Here is a 19,108-nt window from a genome sequence, read left to right as displayed (position 1 = left end):
TCTATTGTGCCTATTGCCAAGGTCACAGGCTGGGATTTCTGTTGATCCTTATTTGGAGGGGTGGGATTTCTTACTCCTGGCCACAGATGCCTCTCTCACAAGTGAGGATTAGTTATTGTAATTATATAGCTGCTAACAAAAGTAATTGACAGTTTATGTAGTAAATTTAAAATTACTGTCTCTCACTGGAATTAATTTCTTTTTCTCTCTCTTTATTTTTTTAATAAAGTGATCTGATCCTCCTATATTCATAGTTTTCTTGCAGTAGAAAAGACAAGTGATTTTCATGGACAAACACAAGAAAATTTAATTAATAGAGGTCTTTTTCATAGTGTTGGATCACTTGTGAAGGCAGGTGTGGTACATCAGTCTATCACCCCCTAGACGATGTTTTTCTTGGAAGGCTACATTTTAGGAAGTCATATTTAATAGCTCTGATGCTGCTCAGACATAAAAAGCCAAAAATCCCTACTGTTCTCTAGCTTGCATGGTGTTGCTCTCAGAGGCTCCTTTGCTAAAGCACTGGGGCTGTTTGAATGCTCACTGTGGTCTTCTTTGCTTTCTAGCCCTTGCAACTAGTCTGTGGATCTTCTTTTAGCATGATGATTTCTCTGAGGGATGTTGTGCCACATCATATTTTTATGCATGTGCACACCCTGGTACATAGATTTGTCAATGACTGTTCATTTGTCAATGACTGACTGAGCTGTGCTTCTGTCTGGGTACATCCATCCTAAGAGTCTGCATGGGGGATGTGGACACTCAAGATGTCACCAGACGACTTTTCATGCCACCCTTCTCCTCACATGTGCTTCCACACTGACACAGGCTTGTTCTCTGACCCTTTCTGGCTGCAGTGTGCAGGTGAACCGAGTGCTGACCTACCATGACCTGGACAAAGATCTAATGAAATATGCTGCCTTCCAGACTCTGGTAAGTGGATTTTGCTATGGGCTGGCCAATGTGAATCCCTCCCCTTCTGGGCTCATGTCATCCTCCACAATGATACTCAGCTGCGCAAAGTACACTGCCTTATCACCCAGAGAACTTGTAGTCTCCCTGTAAGTCTGTTCCTCTCTGCAACATGGCTTTTATACTTGTGCCTGTAAATAATGTGGAAATGGTATCTGTTTCTCAGATGAGGTTCTTGCTGTCCCCATAACGGACAAAGTGACCCTTAGGAGGCAGATGTGGCGATGTCTAACAAATGTATCTGGTGAAATGAATGGTGTTTATTTTCTCAGTGTCTGTAAGACTGTGACTCTGTATGTCCATAGGATGGGGAGGTAGACCTGAAGCTCCTCGCCAAAGTTTTGGCTCCAGAGCATGAGCTACGAGAGGTAAGTCTTTGTTTTGTGAAAACACCAACAAGGTAAAAGCTTCTTGTGTGTCTCAGACTGTACTAGGAAAGGAAGCCTTGTCAGTGGAGGGGAGAAGAGATGTGAGGAGGAGCTTGTCCAAGCTGTTGGAGGTTTGACTTCCCCAGCAGGTGATTTTTAAGATAGACAGTGCTTTTTTGGTGTGAGTTTATGGCATCACTATGATTGGCCAGTATGAAGGAGCTGGTCAGGAAAATGTGCAAGGCCTAGTGCTGCCAGAGATCCCTGCAGAAACAGTGCTTTGACCTTTGGTGACCACCCTGAGCTACAGGTGGTTCCACAGAAAAGTACAGAGGGACAAAGGCGAAAAGCATTTTTGGTTTGGGCAGAGGGTTTTTAAAGCAGGACAGAACAACCTCAATACAACTGGGTGGGCAGGAGCTCAGGACTTGCAACAAAGGATTTCTGCAGCTTTGAACTGCACATGCTTCAGCAGAAGTGGAGAAGAGTGGAAGGGCTTCTTTCTATGACCTGCCTGGGAGTACCTAATATTAACAAGCATCAACAAATATGTCCTTTTTGGAATTTTAGAACATGAATAATTTTGTCCACATTTTAAAATTGTAGCAGATATTCACATTTCATACTGGCTAATATTCCTGCTCTAGCCAGCTGAATCTGAGACTTCCCTCGTCAAACCAGTTGCCTTTTGGTTTCTTTCTTTGCTGTTCTGGCCTTGTTCAGAGAACTTTGGGTGACACAGTAACATTTCAGCATGTTTGTCTTTTTTCCTCTTGGTAGGATGATGTCAGCTGGGATTGGGACCATCTCTTCACAGAGGTGTCATCAGAACTAGTGACTGAGTGGGACCTGGGACAGTCGGAGAGGGAGGACCACCTCAGTCTCCCATAGAGCTCTGACTCACCAGATGTCTCATACACCCATCTCCTGTAAATAGTTAAGCACTTAAATTTTTTATTCACTTGTTTGTATTTGAAAATTTATTTCAGACATGAAAATAAATAGGACCTTGCTTGGTAGAAAAATTGTCTTGGGAGAAGTTTGGGTTATTTTTTAATAAGACTTTTTGTTCTCAAAAGAAATTAAGAATTCTAAACACAATAAAATATTTACTTATAAAGAGTCATTCCACCTCAATAGCACCTCTGCAGATAACTGCAATGGTCGATCTTTTCTCTATGGAAACCCTGCCTCTCTGGAGTGGACCACCATACAATGGAGTGTGGTTTGCACTGATGGCTATCAGAGAAGCTTGGGCTGATATGACTTGTTTTCATAGGACATCCAGGTTACCATCTTCCTCACAACAGACACCTCAAGTTGTCAGGATATCTGATGTACATTTCATCCAGCAGCCTCCAGCCTTTCCTTGTTAGTTTAACTTCTCTCTTGGAACATTACCTCTGTATTGACTCAGGATGCAGCACCACCTATTAAACGGCCACTTCTTACAGCCCCTCTTTATACCTTGAGGTTTCCCAGCTAAATTCTGACCAGGCATAACCTCGCTTAGCTTTTGCAATCACATGAAACCACAGCCTGAATGGAGATCGCTTCAGGCATACGTACTGTGCAAGGAAAATGTTTTTTCCATGTGTGTGAAAGAATGGAGCCTGATGCTCTCAAATAAGGTAACTCCCTGGTGGGTGTCTCCTTGGAACCAAGTAACTCACTCTTATTGTCATCTATCTAAAGAAAAACTCATTTTGCTGTTAATGCCTTGTCCCTGTAGAACTGTGATCATTATTTGCAGGTAACAGTAACATTCCTTCTAAACCAATGTCCTTCAAAGCCTTGCCCTGTTGGAGGATCTTGCTATATACTTCTGGGGAGTGCAGGTGCTGGGAGGAAGCTCGCTGTGTTGCTTTTCTTTGCTTGTTTGGTTGGTCTAACAGAGCACTGCATTCCCACTTTTGTGACAGCAGGACAGGTCAAATAGCTCTCTGCGAATTCACTATACAGAATTTCAGGTAAGAGCTGACATGCCAAACAACTTTACCAACAAAAAAGAAGGAGTTGGGCCCCAGCCTGGGCCCACAAAAATAATGGGCGGCTTTTCTGTCTTAATGAAACTCTTAATTAACTTAATGAAGTTTTTAACAACCAAGACATCTTTCCTATAACTAGAAAACTAAGTGAGGCCTTAGCTTGGAAGGCCATTGTACAGAAGATAATCTGAGAGTCTTTCTCTGAGCAGGAAAACCTGTTTTGGTAGGAGCAGAAACTTCCCAGCTGAGGTAGCATCTACATTTCTGTGACACGATTCCTGGCCACAGAGAATTTAGAAAGCTTTGTACATCCCAGGAAAAAAAAATAAATTCAGTAAACTAAAATAGGTTAGTAAATCAGACATCAAGCTAGTCTGAGAGGGGGAAAAAAAGGGTGCTTTGGGCATCTGGAGACCATGGGCAGGGATACTCTGGGAAGCAGGTGTGTGGGGGCCAGGCCTGTGCCCAGTCTGGGACCTTGGTAACTCAGTAAACACCTGAGTAGAGCTGGAGAGAAGGGCTTGAAAAAAAATGCCAGCCTCATCTATTTTATGTCAGAAGAGGTGTCTTTAATTATTTAGTCTGACCTGCTATAATATAGGCCATGGCAGAGTCCTGTGAAAGGGTGCTGAGGTTTGCCTGTCTTTTAGAAAGGCAGATAATATATTTAAAACTCCTTCCTGGTTACTTTTTAATAGATTATTGCCCTTATGGTTTAAAATCTGCTTTATTTCTAGACTCAGTTTTTGAGTTTCGTCTTTTGTTTCTTGAGCCTGCTTGATTTTACCTTTCCACAGCTGTGCTGTCAGGGATTTTCTCCTTGCTCCAGTATTTATGTGCACTGGGATCAAGTTGTCTCTTTAATTTTCTTCAATAAACTTAATAGACTGAGACTTCTTTCTATGTCTCTTCCATTCCTTGCACAGCTGGAGGAGAGGAGGTGGGTGTCAGGTTCCTGGCCCTTCCCCAGTAAGCTGTTCCCACCCACCTTCCTTCCATAGTTGTGTTTTGGTTGCAGTGATGGGAAGATGAATAAGAGCTGTTGCTTCTTCTTTCTCAGGTCCTGGTGCTGTCACACACATGTTACTGTCCTTACTAAAGAAGAACAATGAGCTGCCCTTTCACGCCCAGACTTGTCATGCCCCAGTGTGTATTGGCTGTGAAAAAGTTGCCTCAGGAACCCACATTTCTGACAAGTCCTGTGGAAAGAGCATGCAGGAGAGGAAATGGCAGGTGTAACTTCTCCTTGTAGACTGCAAAGCAGTTGCTCTGGTTGAACCTCAGGTGAGATAAGAAGAGGGAGCAGTTGTCAAAACAGTGTCCCCAGTTGCTAGGAACTCAGATCAGCCCTCTGGGCTGTGCCTGGCCAAGGCGCAGAGTAGTATTCCCTTGCTGGTCTCCACAGCCCCTGTATTGCAGAGGGGTAATGCAAGGTACAGTGGTGTGCTTAGTGCCGCACAACGAATCGTTGGCAGAATCAGGGTTAGAAATTAAGGACCTCAAGTTCCCAATTCAAACATGGCTTTCACATACCTGGTAAGTGTTTTCCATCTTCAATTCAAACGTGGCATTTCAATGTAGAGGAGTCTTGCTTAGTCTTTGTTCTGCTCTAGACTTACATTGCTGAGCAACAGCTGCAAACCTGTCAAGGTGTGTGTGTCAACAGCATGTTTAGCTCAGTGAGCTGGCATGAGGTGTCTGCCCAGGGACTCGCTGGGATTCTGGATGGGTGTAAATATCTACCTGCAGATAGCTTCAAGCAGACTCAGAGTTCAATACTGGGCAAATGGTGAGCCTCATCAAAGATAAAGTAAAGAAGTGCATAAGGGAAAAATTAAATCTAGGTTCTATCGGTTTTAGAAATCTTTGGTTTTGCTTTGATAATACATATTTATAGGCTTTCTTGGTGGAGGTGCCTTACTAGAGTGCAGTTTGTCAGGAACAGGGGAATACTGGGGCTGAGACAGCCTAGGAAACACTGGGAAAATGGAGGAAATAAATGCTGAAAAAATGCCAGACCCAGCAACTTTCAATTAAAGAACCTCTTAAAGGGACTCTGGCTGGCTGTTTTACTAATTGTGATAAAGTGAGTGGAGGTGGGGGGGAGCTCCTATGTTAATAAGTTGGAAAGGCACTGCCGTTCCTCTCTCCAAAGCATCTCAGGGAAAGTGGAATTAATTCATGGCATATGCTCCCAGCATCTGCCGCGGTGACCCGGAGTGGCGGGAGCCGAGTGCCAGGCAGTGCGAGCCAGGGCCTGTATCCCCCGCTGCTCTGCCAGGCCTCGTGCAGGGCTGCTGCCCATGCCTGGGCGTGGGGCGCCGTGGCTGCTCCAGCGGAGCACACCCAGCTGTCAGCCTGCTGGCTGGCCTGTGACTGCCACAGCCCGGGCCACAGTATTTCTGCCTCTGGAGAAGGAGAGATGCTCTAGGCTTGGGGAGGGAGAAGGGGATGTTTGGATATAAAAGAGACCAGTTTGAATGAAAGCTAATCCAGTTTGTCCCAAACAGCCTAAATTCCTCCCACAGCATTCCCTGACCAAGACCTCCCTTCTCCAGCCATCTGACTTGTTCTGTCTTGCTATCAGTTTTCCTTCTTTCCCACCATATCTTAATAGATGATTTCATCCTCTCCTTGAGAGAGAGAGAGCAGATATATTTGATGTTAAATGAGATTTCATTCTCTGTTTAGTGGCTTCTGGGAAATAACTTTTCACACCTTATTTCCCCTTGACTGACCCAGACCACTAGTACAGAGTGCTGTGGTAATCTTTGCCTGTGCTTCATGATCTGCCCATCGGCTTTCCCTCAGGAAAGGGCATCCAGAGCCAACCCTCCAGGCTGCTCTTTCTGCAGCCACATCCTTCCACCTTTCTGGACAGCTGCCTGAGATATGGGACACTTTCATGGCCTGGAGAGCTGACAGCCAAGAGAAACTGGAGTGGTAGGTGATCCCCAGGCAGGGCAGAGATGCCCCATGCTGCCCACATGCTCTTCCAGCAACTGCTCCTTGCAGCTTCCCCACTTGTGTTCCCTTTTGAAATGTGGTGCTCCAGTCCTGGCCTGTGCAGAGATGGTGCTGTGCCAAGTGAGGGCCAAGGCAGGGCAACATGGGGGATCCACAGCTGGGTACCCTGGTGAGACCAGTCCTCTCAGGGCTGTGCTTTATCCAGGGGGGTGACCTGCACTCTTGGCAGTCACAGCCTAGGAAGGACCCTGATTGATTCAGTCATGAATGCTGTGTGGCATGGATGTCCAGAGTCCCTGAGCCCACTAATCCCTCTTCCATGTTCCCTGGGGAGATGAAACATTTCCTCCTAGTGCCCCGTTACTTGCGTCTGCTCCAGCAGGCTGCTCTGCACAGCTCCGTGCCATGGGCTCTCTTATCAGGCTCCATCTCCTGTCACTTTCAGGACCACTTCATTATCCTTTTATTAGCCCTCTTCTCCAGCTTATCGTTATTAATAATCACACTGGATCAGCTGGAGTGCTGACAGCTGCCCCTTGTCTATTCTTTCTGTCTATTTTAATCCTGCCTGCTTATCTGAAATAAACCTGATCCTTTTTCTTTTAATTAAAGAAATTTGGTGAGCCAGCCCCTCCTCCATGCAAAGATAGGACTGATCACACCAGTGATATGGAGGGAGCAGGAAAAGGGGCAGATTACTGGGTGACAGTGTTTTCCACAGCCCAAAGATATGGGATGTCAGAGTAGAGGCTGGAAGAGATTGAGGCACGTGTTGTGAGAAGAAACACAGCACTGGCTCATTGTGAGGTACTTATTTTGGGGTCTCTGTGTCTGATCCAATGTATTGATGCAGGGCTGTGTGACTACACTGCACTAGTGCAACACAAACAAGGGAGGTCTGTTCACCTCTCTCTTTAGCGTGGGTGGCAATAGCAATGCCAGGCTGGGCTGGCCAGAGTGGCCAGGGCTGTTGGGATCACTGCAGTTCCTACAGGGGCTCTCAGTGCTTTATAGTGCTGCCAGAAGATGCAAGTGCTGGTCTTCACAGTGATGCTCCTGCATTGTGCTCCCACAGGCGTTGCTTCCTGGGGCCACCGATCTCATTCTAGTCTCTTAAAAATGCCTCACTGGGCAGTTTGCTTGAGTTGAAATATTTGTGATGTCTGTAGAGACAGGTCACTCAAGGAAGGGCTGTGCAAATAGGCTGGGAGAAAATTGTTGTGCTAATTCACATTTTTATGAACCCATAAACTCAAATCTGCATTCATTGCAATCTGCAAAGTGACTGGAGTGTGGGCTGAAGTGCTTAGAAAGTGTTAATCAGGGGTCCGTAACAAAGCAAAACGCTCTGAAGTGCAGCAGCAGGAGCTTGGCCATAAGCAGCAGGAGTATTCAACCTTAGTGCTAAACAGGCCAATTCTTTGGCTCTCAAACGCCTCATTTCAGATGCTCACGTTGCAGGCTGACTGAATGCGTATGTATCCTCTGCTACAGAATATGGCAGCTGGCTCAGATTTGTAGGGATGTTTCACCTGAGAGGCTGTGGGCCCAGGAAGGGTATAGGGCAGAACTTCCTGGTGCTCAATTGAGAGTGTAGCTTTGAAATCCTGTCAAGCAGAGCCATGCTGGGTTCTGTCCCTGTGCTTCTGTTGCTTGTGAGTATTGCAGCTGACTGGGATGAACGTTAACCTGCAGTTCAGATGTTGATGATGGAGCTGCCCCAGTACAAGCCCGCATCGCAGATCATGTAAAAATACGTGATTCTCTAGCAGTCACAAGCAAGAATTGTATATGGTGACATTTATGCTGTTGCTTCTATATGAAATGTCCTGCTGCTTACAAAAAAATCTCTTCATCATTACTTAATGTTGAACAAAATGTTTGGAAGATGAGAACATGCAGGATTCACTTGCCTAAACTGATATACTGTTAATTGATCAGCTTTTATAATCTGACCCTGCTCCTTCAGCAAAAATCACTCATTTTTTGGACCCAAGTAAGGAAAATTCTCAGGATGGTTTTTGGCCCTGAAATGATGAGGGACACTGTATTTGGTGTTGTGGATCATTTTGAATCAGCCAAAAGAGATGGACTTGCTGTCCTGTGATTGATAGACTGAAGTCTTGCTCTGATCATTATCCTGATCAGCAGAACTACTAACAAAGCCAGGAAAATGCCTTGGGAAATTGCCAATCCAGTTCAAGCAACCTTCTGAGTGCCTGGAATTCCAAAGCCAAATTGGAACTAAGCCCATGGCTCCCTGTGGCCTGTGAGGTTGTATGTGAGGATGGCTGCAGGCTTGGTGAATCAACCTCACAAATAAATGGGCAATAATAGTTCAGGCTATGGTAGCTGTACCTAGCTCATGCACAGCTAGTCCAGATAGCAAACCCCATCTAACCCAGAGGGACAAGAAACAGCCTGGACTTGCCCTACTGAGTGCTGTAAGTCCTCTTCTTTAGGACCTGAGCTAGTTTCTTTAGAGCCTCTCTAGTATTGGCCTCTGTATTGCTCTATGTGCCACAGAGATACTTTTACTCACTTCCATGGCTTTCAAACCTATAGTCCCCAAGACTTAGGATCCTGTGTGTCCCTGTGCATTGGATGCTCTTCATTTCATACAGAGGGACCAGAATTGTAAGTTGATAATTCAAATTCTCTAAAGTCCCACAGTGAGACTGTGACACATCTAGGAACTGAATCCAGCACCTCTGAGCATCCATCCAGTTTCACAGCCACATTTCTTTGCTAACTGAAATTATGCACAAGGCCCATATATTTGTTTATTTTGATTTTCAGCCAGGAGCTGGTTTCAGGCTACAGATCTCCTTCCAGATGTTTATAAACACAAAGTAAATCTTTATAGTCTCTGTACAAAACATCTTCCCCAGGAACAGCACCAGCACACTGCCCACGTGGTAGTATGCCCTCTAAGATAGGAAACTGTAATCATGTCCTGCAAAAACTGCTTTCTGCCAGCTGCTCTGCTTATCCCAGAAATAGCCAGGGAAAGGGATGAGTTGTGAATGAGCCCAACTATTTTCCAGGGCAAACTCTGGAAGTCTGAAGCCATTAGGGCTTTTCAGCCTGCTGATGTCTCTCTCTACAAAGAGAGTTTTTCTGCTAAGTTCAGCAGAAGATGACCATAAAGTAGGGATGGAAAATCTCCATGCATAGGCCATTCAGTAAGGCTTTGGTAAGTCATACAGTAGCATGCTGCTTTAAGATTAACCAAGCAAATGCAGTGGGTTTTTTTGTTTGGTTGTTTGGTCGGTTTCTTAATTCACATGGTTGTCTAGAGCCTTTAACAAAACTATGGGCCCTACCTGTTCCAGGGCCTGTATGCCCTTGTCAGAGGGTATCCCAGCCCCAACATAGTTCTTAATCAAATGAGACTGGTTGAGGCACTGTCTGTGACAGCTTCTTGTGACATAAAGCAGGCAAAGAGGGAGCTCTGTAAGATATCTATGCATGACATGCAATTGGAGTTTGGAGAATATTTGTTCAGTAAAGGCAATGTCACATTACTCAAATGTACCTGGAATAGTTGTGTGGGTCTAAAACATCCATCCTTAACTTGTCAGATAAACAGGTTTTTTGTTTTCATAAAGTGGACTTATATCTGTGTCATGCTGGATACTGGCCTTTCCTTGGGTGGAGGGTGTCCCTGTGCCATATAGACCATGCCTATATCTCACCAGCTGAGCAGGTTCTGTCTTGGTTGGGCCCAGGGATCTGTTTGTCTATCAGTATAACGTGCACATGCACCAGTGATGGCTGGGGTTGGAAGTATTTATGGCAATTAAAATGTTTTGCCTGGAAGCTGTTTTGGGGCTTTTTTGAAGTGAGGATTTTCAGACTTCAAGGTGTTAACAGCCCCTCTAAACGGTTTTGTTTTTTAATTGCAGCAAATGACTGTGGAGCCATTAAACATTCGCCTCTCTGCAGTTGTTTCTAAGCCCTTTCAGTCCTTCTTCTATTTATTCTGTTTAATTCAGTCAGGTAGCTTCGGGGCAGTGAAGATCAATACTTTGCTTTGATAGAAAGAGTCAGGTTTGAAACATAGAGATAAAACTGACACATTTTGTATAAATTTAATTAAAAATGCACCTTTAGTGGGTTGTTGCAAGCACAAAGCCAGCCCTCCATCTAGCTATCGCTCTGTCTCACTCTCTGTCTCTCTCTTCCCTTTCTTGTTCCTAACAGGAAGATCTCTAAATCTGCCTCACCAACAAAGCACCTCGTTTTATGATTTTTGTCTTGAAAGTTTAGCACTGAGGGAACAGGATAGAAGGGATGTGAAATTCTAAACAGACCTTCTGCTCTCTCTCTGGTCCCATTCCTTTTGGTGGTGGTGGCTGGGGGAACAGGGAAGGAGCCAGCTCCCCAGTGGAGAAAGGAGGGAGAAGAGGCAATTTAAAAAAAAAAATTCTTTTTAATTTTTTTTTTAACCCAGCAGATTGGACACCCTGGGGCACTTTATGTTTGGATCTGTAGCTTTCCTCCATTCCCGCCCTCTCTTCTTGCTTTGTTAAACTGAGAATTATTTTTCTGACTACACGTGCATCCCTGATCCCACTAGGACAGTGCTGGCTACAAGGCAGCGTCTTTATTCTCTCTTTTTCCTGCCCTGCTCCCCCTCGTTTCTTCTCTCTTCCTCTCTTCCTCTCTCCCTAACCCTGCTGCCAGTGGGCACATTTGTCTTGTGTTTTATAATATGGCCCCTTTCACCCCCTTCCCCTGCATCTCTCTCTCTCTCAATCCTGTTTGGCTCAGTTCATTTTTCACTTGAGTGCCTTTCCTCCCAGACTTCCCTCTGCTCCAGCCTCCCTCTGCTCAACACCAATAAAACACACACAACATAGGTAGAACAAGGTGCCAGGGCTCAGTGTGACAAACGACTCACACACCACTCAATAACCAGGGCTGTAAATTGCCCTCTCTTCACCCTCTGCCGCCTTCTGGGGACAGCAGCTTGGCTGGGCTCTTGCAAAATGGGCTGTCCTGATACAGCGTGGCATCAGGAAGTCCAGTGGGAATTGGACACTGCCACCACTGTGGCAGAGGCATTTCCAGCGCTGTCTTTTGGGGTTCTGGGATTTAGTGTCTTTTATTCACTCTCCATGGGGCCCTGCAGCCCAAGGGGCCCCAGGGACTTGTTGGAAAATGGGGGTTGTGCCAGTAAGGGGTGCAAACGACCTGCCTGGCCTACACACCACCTATTTAAGTCGTATTTTGTGTCATATAAGAGTCTCAAGATTTGTTCCATCCATACAAGCTTTAGGAGAGTTTTAAGGGAAAGGGTGATTCCTGAGGGTCTCTGTTCCTGTGCTGGCAGTTCTGGCTGAGCACCATGTCACCTCTGCTAGCAGGGCCTCCATGGCTGGTGTTCCCTGTGTCTGCACCAAACCAGCTTAAGCACCTCAGACACTTACTCCTTACTGCTGACCCATGGCCCGGCCTTCCCTGGGAAACAGCATTGCCCTGGCTGCACACTCACATTGCACACTGTGCTGCTGCAGTGCTCGCAGGGCTTGGAGCTGTACACTCCTGTTCAAACAGACATACAGGAGAGAGAAAGTAAACCACCATTTGAGAAAAAGAGACCACCTGTCAAGGAACAGGCAAGGGCAAACAAAGGGTAACAAAATAAATGTGAATGGCACCTCTCACAAGCCATCAGCACCTGAATTGTTTCTTCCTGTGTCTTTGAAAGCCCCATATGTTTGGTACATTATGGATGGTGTGGAGAAAGTGAGTGAGGGGACCCCAAGCAGATGTCATTGGGAGAGGCTGTACAGAAAGAAAGGAAAGGATCTAGAAGATAAGAAGCTTGACTCTCATACACAGGCCAGGTGAGCTTGTGAAGAAAGCTGAAGGACAGAGGCACAGCTGCATGTACTGAAGCAACAGCAGAAATTAACCTGCATGATGGGGCAAAGGAGAGGTGGTGTCTGCTTGCCTCTCCATGTCCCAGGTGATCTGGGCGTGTGTGTGTGGCTGTCTGTGGGTCAGCATGCAGGCAGTGCCCAGCTTGAGGCAGAGCAGGGGCTTTAAGATCCAGCAGCAGGGAATGATGTGCAGCTACTGCACAGAAATTTACTCTTTGAATTCCATTGTGTCTGACTTCAGCTGTCAAACTGCACTTGCGGTGAATTTTGTTTGAGAATCAGAAGATGCTGTACAGGAGGTGCTGAGTTGTTTAACAAGATGCAAAGTGAGGTCCACATCTGATGGATTTCAGGTACCAACCCCGCTTGTCTTAGATAGTTGCAACTCTGGCAGATGTGTGTGTTTCCTGTTACTGGTTTCATTTGCCTCTGGGATGCCTCACCATCTCTCCCTGAGCTAATTTGTGGCAGTAATATATGTGGAACATCTAGCCTCTACTCACAGGAGGCTGCATTTCAGCTGTGAGTGAGGAGTGTATTTTGTAATCTTTTTTACTAGTTCTTTAGCTCGTTAGTGTAAAAGGAAAATACTCATCTTTGTATGGCCCTGTGCCTCAGCCTGTACTGGTGTCTCTGCTCTGCAGCTCAGGCTGCTCAGTTTTACCAGCAGTAAAAGGACTTTGCCAGCCGTAAAAGCAGAGAGTTTCCTTGCTGAGCTAAAGCGTGATGGGTTAACTCTGTCAGTTTGTCTACATAATATCGGCTGGAATAGCAGTTCAAATTCTCCTGGGTGATTCGTGGAGGTGAGTGCTGAGGGCTGGTTTCTCAGGGAACGCGCCGGGAAGGAGCGCGCCGCACAGTGCGCGTCTGCAGACCGACAACTCTCGCGTCCGCTGCCTTTAATCATGGCAAATGAAAGTTTCTAAACAGCGGAAGATGCCAGGCTTTGTGTTCTGCCACCGGAGCTGCCTCTGCGCCGCCGTCAGTGCCGGTAATTGCAGACAGAAGCTGCTTTGTGTTAAAATGGCATCGGTAATTGAAACGGAATTCAGAATCAGGACCCTGCAGGCACCGCTCGGTGAAAGAAGAAATAAAGATCGTTTGGGTCACATCTTTTGTAATTTGCGTTTAATAATCGTACCAGGAGGTACATACAAAGGGAGAGGAGAGATAAGACACAGCCCACTCCCCCTCCTCGCTCTGCCTTGCAGCCTTCCCACGGAATGGAGGAGCTGGTGGGAACTCCGCACTCCCCCCGCCTGGGTGGTGGGAGGGCTGCCGGCTCCCTCCCACCGCGGCTCGGGGCCGCTTGTTGTGGAGAGAATGGCTCCTTGGGCTCCTGTTAAACTGCATGCTCAAGTTCTGGTCTTATGGTTAGGCTGAGGGTTTATGGGCCCAGGTGCTGGCTCTTGCCCAGTGGGTCTGGTTCAGCTCTGAGCTTCAGAGGGCAGTCCACTGGTTTGCAGTTTATGCGTTTCCCATTGGAATGGGATCTTTTTGGTATCCTTTGATGGGCTACTGCAGTTATGCCTATACAAGTATATTCAAGAAAATGCAGGCTGTAGGACATGGAACATGCTGAAATGTCCCAAATTTCTCCCACCACAGCACAAGGCCTTCTCTGTTCTGCTTCTGGGAAATGGAATATTGCCTGTGCTTGCCACAAATTTCAGCCAGGCTGTGCCTGAGAAGGCACAAGGCTGGTGGGCACCAGCACTCTGCCAGGAGCTTGCCCATGCTGAAAAAGCCCCAATACTAGAGCCTGTGCCCTTGTAAATTCATTTGTGTGGATGCAGTCTTGTGGTTTCCTTCTTGACCTCTTTGGTGAGTGACTTTTGATCTCAGGATATTGAAGTTACCAGGGAAAAGCCATGTAGTAATAAAATATTGTAGAGGTGCTCAGGAGAGGACTGTGGTACAAGACACAAAGATCCTGTCAAAGATTGTGAGGAAAATGTAGGTGCATGCTGAGTGCAGGTAACTTCTGTTCTTTTTGGCTTCATGCACTGCTTAGCTGATGCTTGTTTGGCCCTAAAAGAAGACAGATGCAGTCTCTCTTTCCTTCATATTAAAGTGCACAACAGTGCTTCTGCTGTGGCCAGTGCTGTTCCCTGTCTGCCTTCTAGAGCAGGATAGTGGGTTGGATGGCCCTTCGGACTAAGTTGGTACAGCCTATTTCTCTCATGCTCCTGGCAGCTTGTCATGGTGTGCTTCTGCTGTGCTTACCATGGAGGTTGTGCTGAAGGCCTCAAAGAAGCCTTCAGGGTGGTGATACAGACCTTCACTTTCAGCCTCATACTGTTCAGGGCCATTCAGCTGTTCTTACAGTGCCCAAAGTGTGCGCTCATAAGTTTCTGCTCTGAAGAAGCATCTTCATCATCCAACAAGGGTTCCCCTTAACCTAAGGCCCTGTTCCTAAGGGAGCTAACCTCTCAGATACCTCCACCATAACCTCTGGGATGGTCAAGACCTATGACATGTCATCTAGAATTTGAGAACCAAGATGATCTGGTTCTGTGATCATATAGTCTACTCATCTGCCCTGTGATTTCCCTCAGCTTTGGCTCTGTTGAGCCTTGCTGTAGTGCAAATATAACCCAAATTTCTTCTTCAGTAAAAAAACCCAGCAACACTTTTATTTCTTGTGCCAAATCCAACCACAGGAAATGCATATGTAAGAAATGGCAGTTTCCATTCACATATATTCAATTTTGGTGATTTTAAAACCCAGCAACAACCTGGGAGCTACTCTAAATCTAGATGAGATTAACAGAGATGCAGGCAGAAACAGTCCATTCCACCGTTGAATGGTTGATCTCTTTACCAGAGATTTCTAGACCATTATGGGGAACACACTCAGCTCTGTTTATCTTTGTTGGTATGCTGTTAATTTCAGTGGGAAGAAGCACATGCTACTGCCTGGGCTTATTTCATCCCGTGTACGTTTTCTCTACCATTAGGTTTGGCTCAGGGACAGGCTTCCTTGTCACTTTTGAGGATACAAAGGAGACATCTCCAATGTCCAGCAACTCCCATATGCTCTGTATTGGTGCTGTAACCTCATGGTTTCCCTTGTACGCAAACTCTGCATTTCTTCCTTAAGCTGCTTTTGGCAGCTCACCATTTCACAGTTCTTGCCTATGGCCAGGAAGAGCATCATCTGTCAGCTACATCTGGAGCTGCCATCCTGCCTTCTCCCAGGAAGCCCAAGGGGTCCTTTTCAGAGGGCCAGAGCAGCAGTTGTGACAGGAGAAATTTAGGTTGGGGAGAGGTACCTTGACTTCTGCTAGTTGTAATTGCAAGGAAGAATCTTGTTACATTTTAAGAGAAAATGTAACAATCTCCCGACTTTTGTTTAGCCTGCAGAATGCTAAACATGACTTAGTGTTCTCCTGCTTAAATGTTGTCAGTAAGTACTCAGAAGTAAACACCCAGACACCTGGAATCAGATGAGGGAGAGTATCTGAAAGAGGCAAAGGAAAAGAGTTTCTCATCATGGTGGACAGAGTGTCCAAGCTCTGTGTAACTACATGCAGACACCCAACCTTTCCTTCTGCCTGAGAAACTAAGGCTGAATTAGTCTATGAGTGAAGAGCAGAACTGCTGGGGTTGTCCCTAATTGGCTGAGGCAATCCATGCATGGAACTTTGGATGCTTTGGCCTTTTCTCTCCAAGCCTTCCTCTCACTTTATGCATGGCAAGGATTTAGCAAGCATCACCACGTTAATCCTGCTCCTTGCCAGCGTTTCGGGAAGTGACAGTGTCCCAGCCCTGCAAGGTACCCAGGTGAGCTGCACTGCTGCATATGCATGGCCTTCTGGCTGGGTATGAATGTCCTACAGTGTCATCAGCCATGGTGAGGTGCTGTGGCATTACTGCCCTACTACTCTGTTTTCTCCTTGGTTCAGACTCAAATCCTCAGGTTTTGGCATCTCCACACTCTTCCTCAGTGGAGAACTAGAGATCTGAGGTGGGTGGTCACACATTAGGTGATAGAGAGAAGACAGATCTTGAAGAAGAAATGAGCCCTTCAGGCCTTGCCTTGCTTTAGTAATGCTTTTGGAAGGCAGTTTTCGTGGATCTGCTGTTTGGCCCTCTGACAGCTGTGTCTCCTTTTGTTTGTTAAAGCTCCTTTTGTGTCTTGCAGAAGACGTTTTTACGAGGAGGAGGCCACAAAACTGTTGAAAACATCTTTCCTGTACATCTTTCTCACACACCCCTCCCATCACTACCCATCCCCACACAGGGATTACATCTGCACTTCCCACACACTCACCTGGGAACTCCATACACCCACACCTAGACACACTGACACAAATGCACCAGAGTCTTATTTTCTGTGTTCCCTGACCTTCCTTTCCTCTTCCCATCTGTTTGTTGAATAATTCCTGGCTAAATAACTTTCTCTGGGCAGCCCCTGGGCTGGGGCACAGGGACTTGCCCCCTCTCCCGCCTGGCTGTCCAGGGGGCCTTTGAACATGTGTTTCTGGGAGGCAGACACCAGCTGGCTGGGTGACATTTGCATAGTCAGCTAAAAGCCCATGAGCTGAGCTGGGAATGTCTGGAGGAGCCTGTGGCAGGATGGAGGGAAGAGGGAAGCGCTGGTCAGCTCGAGGTCAGCTGGAACAGATTTCTCAACAAACAGACAGATGGTGAAAGGAGATGAAGGGTGGGGGGAGCATGCAAAGGCTCCTACATCAAATATGTTAGTCACTAAATGCAGTATAAGTGACCAATGTGCCTATGGGCATGGCAGTCACCATGCTGCTTCCTTCCAATCCCACGGGGTGGATGTATCAGGCAAGCACAGGCTCTTATTGCTCTTCATGCAAGGAAGGGGAACAGGGTGGGCCATGGAGCGGGGAAAGGGCAGGGAGAAGCATGGGCCTCTATGGGGTCCCAATGCTGTGAAGCAGCAGCAGGAGCTGGAGGCTCCATGTAGCCTCCTGCGGTGAGCCCAAGGGGCCCTGTTTCCCAAGCTCCATCCAGGCACCAGCAGGGCTGCATGAGTGTGAGGACTGACCCCCAGTTTGTCTGCCTATACTGAGCTCACAAAGCATCACCCAGCTTGGCAGATTTGGTACTGGGGTTTTCACAGTCCCAAGCACAAGGTACCCTCATCGTACAGATCCCCCCATCCCTGTTCCTGCCTGCTGTTTGCCCCACTTCCCCCCCTACTCCAGCTAATTTCATTGGACTGAAAATAATAAAGCAATCTGTATGGTTTTGCTCCTACAAGGACATGTCTTTGCCATTCCAAAATAACAGCAAAACATATTTACGAGCCCCTGTGCTGCCTTTGCCCTCTCTGCTGATCACTGTTCCCGGCTGCCTGCCTGCTTTCATGCTCTTTTCCCTCTGCACAGCCCATTCCTCAGGACAGAAAATACATTTTATTTTTTCATCCCACAGCACCTTTTGCATCACTTGAGAAAAAGCCACTCCCTTAGCATGGGAAATAGACAGAACTGACTTTTGTCCTCAGTGCTTAGACTGGCCACAACTGAACACATCAGGATAAAAAGGCCAGGAAATGCTATAATGGACAATTAGGGGCTAAGCTGCCCAGAGATTACTGTTTTCCTCCTTCCAAGGTGTTTACCAGTTGCCACATGTCCTTGACCAGAAAGGTTCACAAATTACTTGTTTGTTGTCTTTAAAATCCTGGGCTTATATTCTCCATGTACTGCTGGTAACTGCTAGAGGCTAGTTATGTACTGTAATATGAGGTATTCCCATTACATACCCCATTTTGTTTTATTCTTCGGGAGAAATGGAAAAGCAATGCATTTATGTAATTTTCAATGCACTTTGGGTTTTACTTTTTTTTTTCCCTAATGCTGTTGCCTAGATGATGCTAAATCCTCTCCTGAGGGATGCAAACACATGTTACACATGTTCCCCATGATGACTGCAGGCAGACAGATGTTACAGGAATGTGTAAGGAAGGCCATCACTTGGGCCAGCTAGAGCAGGGAAATTCCACATAAACTCCTCTTGTGTCTGATCCTATCCCATGTGAAGGGGGTCTGCCTGTTAAGCAAAACTGACAAGGTTCTGATGGCACCAATAAGCCTTAATTGCCCTGGTCTCACCTGGGACCCACACCTAGGAGCTTCATTTAAGCTCAGCTTGGGCCACTCATTGCCCTCCTGAGCTGTGCTATAGTTCTGCCTCTCTCTAGCTTGGCCTCATTTCCTGACCTCAGCCCTAGGCTGCAGCAGGGTCTTCAGCCCCAGCTCTTGCTGCTCCTGATGGGACTCCCTGCATGAACCCTGGGCCTGGTTCATCACTTTGCCATACTAGGGCCACGGGTGGGCCCTGTAACCAGCACTCAGCTTTGCCTCCAAGCACCTGCTCCAGTTCTGCAGGACCATGCCTTCATTGGTGAGGACACTGTCTGTGCTGGGATCATCCTTGGCTATGATCTCATGCCAGAATTTCATTGTCACTTTTACCTTGTCCTGGCTTAGCTTCATCAGCAGCCTCTTTATGGTGACAGGTTTTTTTTGGAAGTCCAAGTAATGGTAAGTAATCTCTTTTCTCACAATTATATTCAGAGATTTCTAGTAGGCTAAGGATGGCTGATTTTCTTTTAGAAAAGCATTTCTGACTTTTCCTCAGTTTCCATTCCTTTTGGTCTTCCAGTTTGGTTTGTTCCCTGTACCTGGAGATGCTGATGGGCAGAAGCCACTTACAGTCTAGACTGTTGTGAGCACTGGTCAATGGTATAGTCCTCTGCACTCTGAGCAGTAAACACAGAAATTCCCCTGACTGCTCAGATCCTGCCTTCAGCTTCCCCAGTTAACTGTAGAGCTTTTTAATGTAAGAACACCTATCTGGAAGAAATGGATCTTATCTTTCAACACTGCCTGAATTTCTAACCTGTTGAGTACTTTTTTTAACCCATAGTTTCTTAAAT

General features: G+C 46.5%; 1 protein-coding gene across 1 annotated transcript in view; it reads left to right on the top strand.

Annotated features, from left to right (window-relative positions):
- IFT43 (intraflagellar transport 43) overlaps positions 1-2,575 on the top strand; it is a 43,086-nt gene extending 40,511 nt beyond the window's left edge. The window contains exons 7-9 of the mRNA XM_084207505.1: positions 858-933; positions 1,278-1,340; positions 2,121-2,575. Of these exons, the coding sequence (XP_084063631.1) occupies positions 858-933; positions 1,278-1,340; positions 2,121-2,231 (250 nt within the window). The 3' untranslated portion in view covers positions 2,232-2,575. The remainder of the gene's footprint in view (positions 1-857; positions 934-1,277; positions 1,341-2,120) is intronic.
- Positions 2,576-19,108: the final 16,533 nt, after the last annotated feature.

This window comes from Fringilla coelebs (genome assembly GCF_963513975.1).
Source record: "Fringilla coelebs genome assembly, chromosome: 6".
Taxonomy (NCBI): domain Eukaryota; kingdom Metazoa; phylum Chordata; class Aves; order Passeriformes; family Fringillidae; genus Fringilla; species Fringilla coelebs.
Note: the sequence above shows the minus strand (reverse complement) of the source record. Positions and strands in the feature narration are given on the sequence as shown.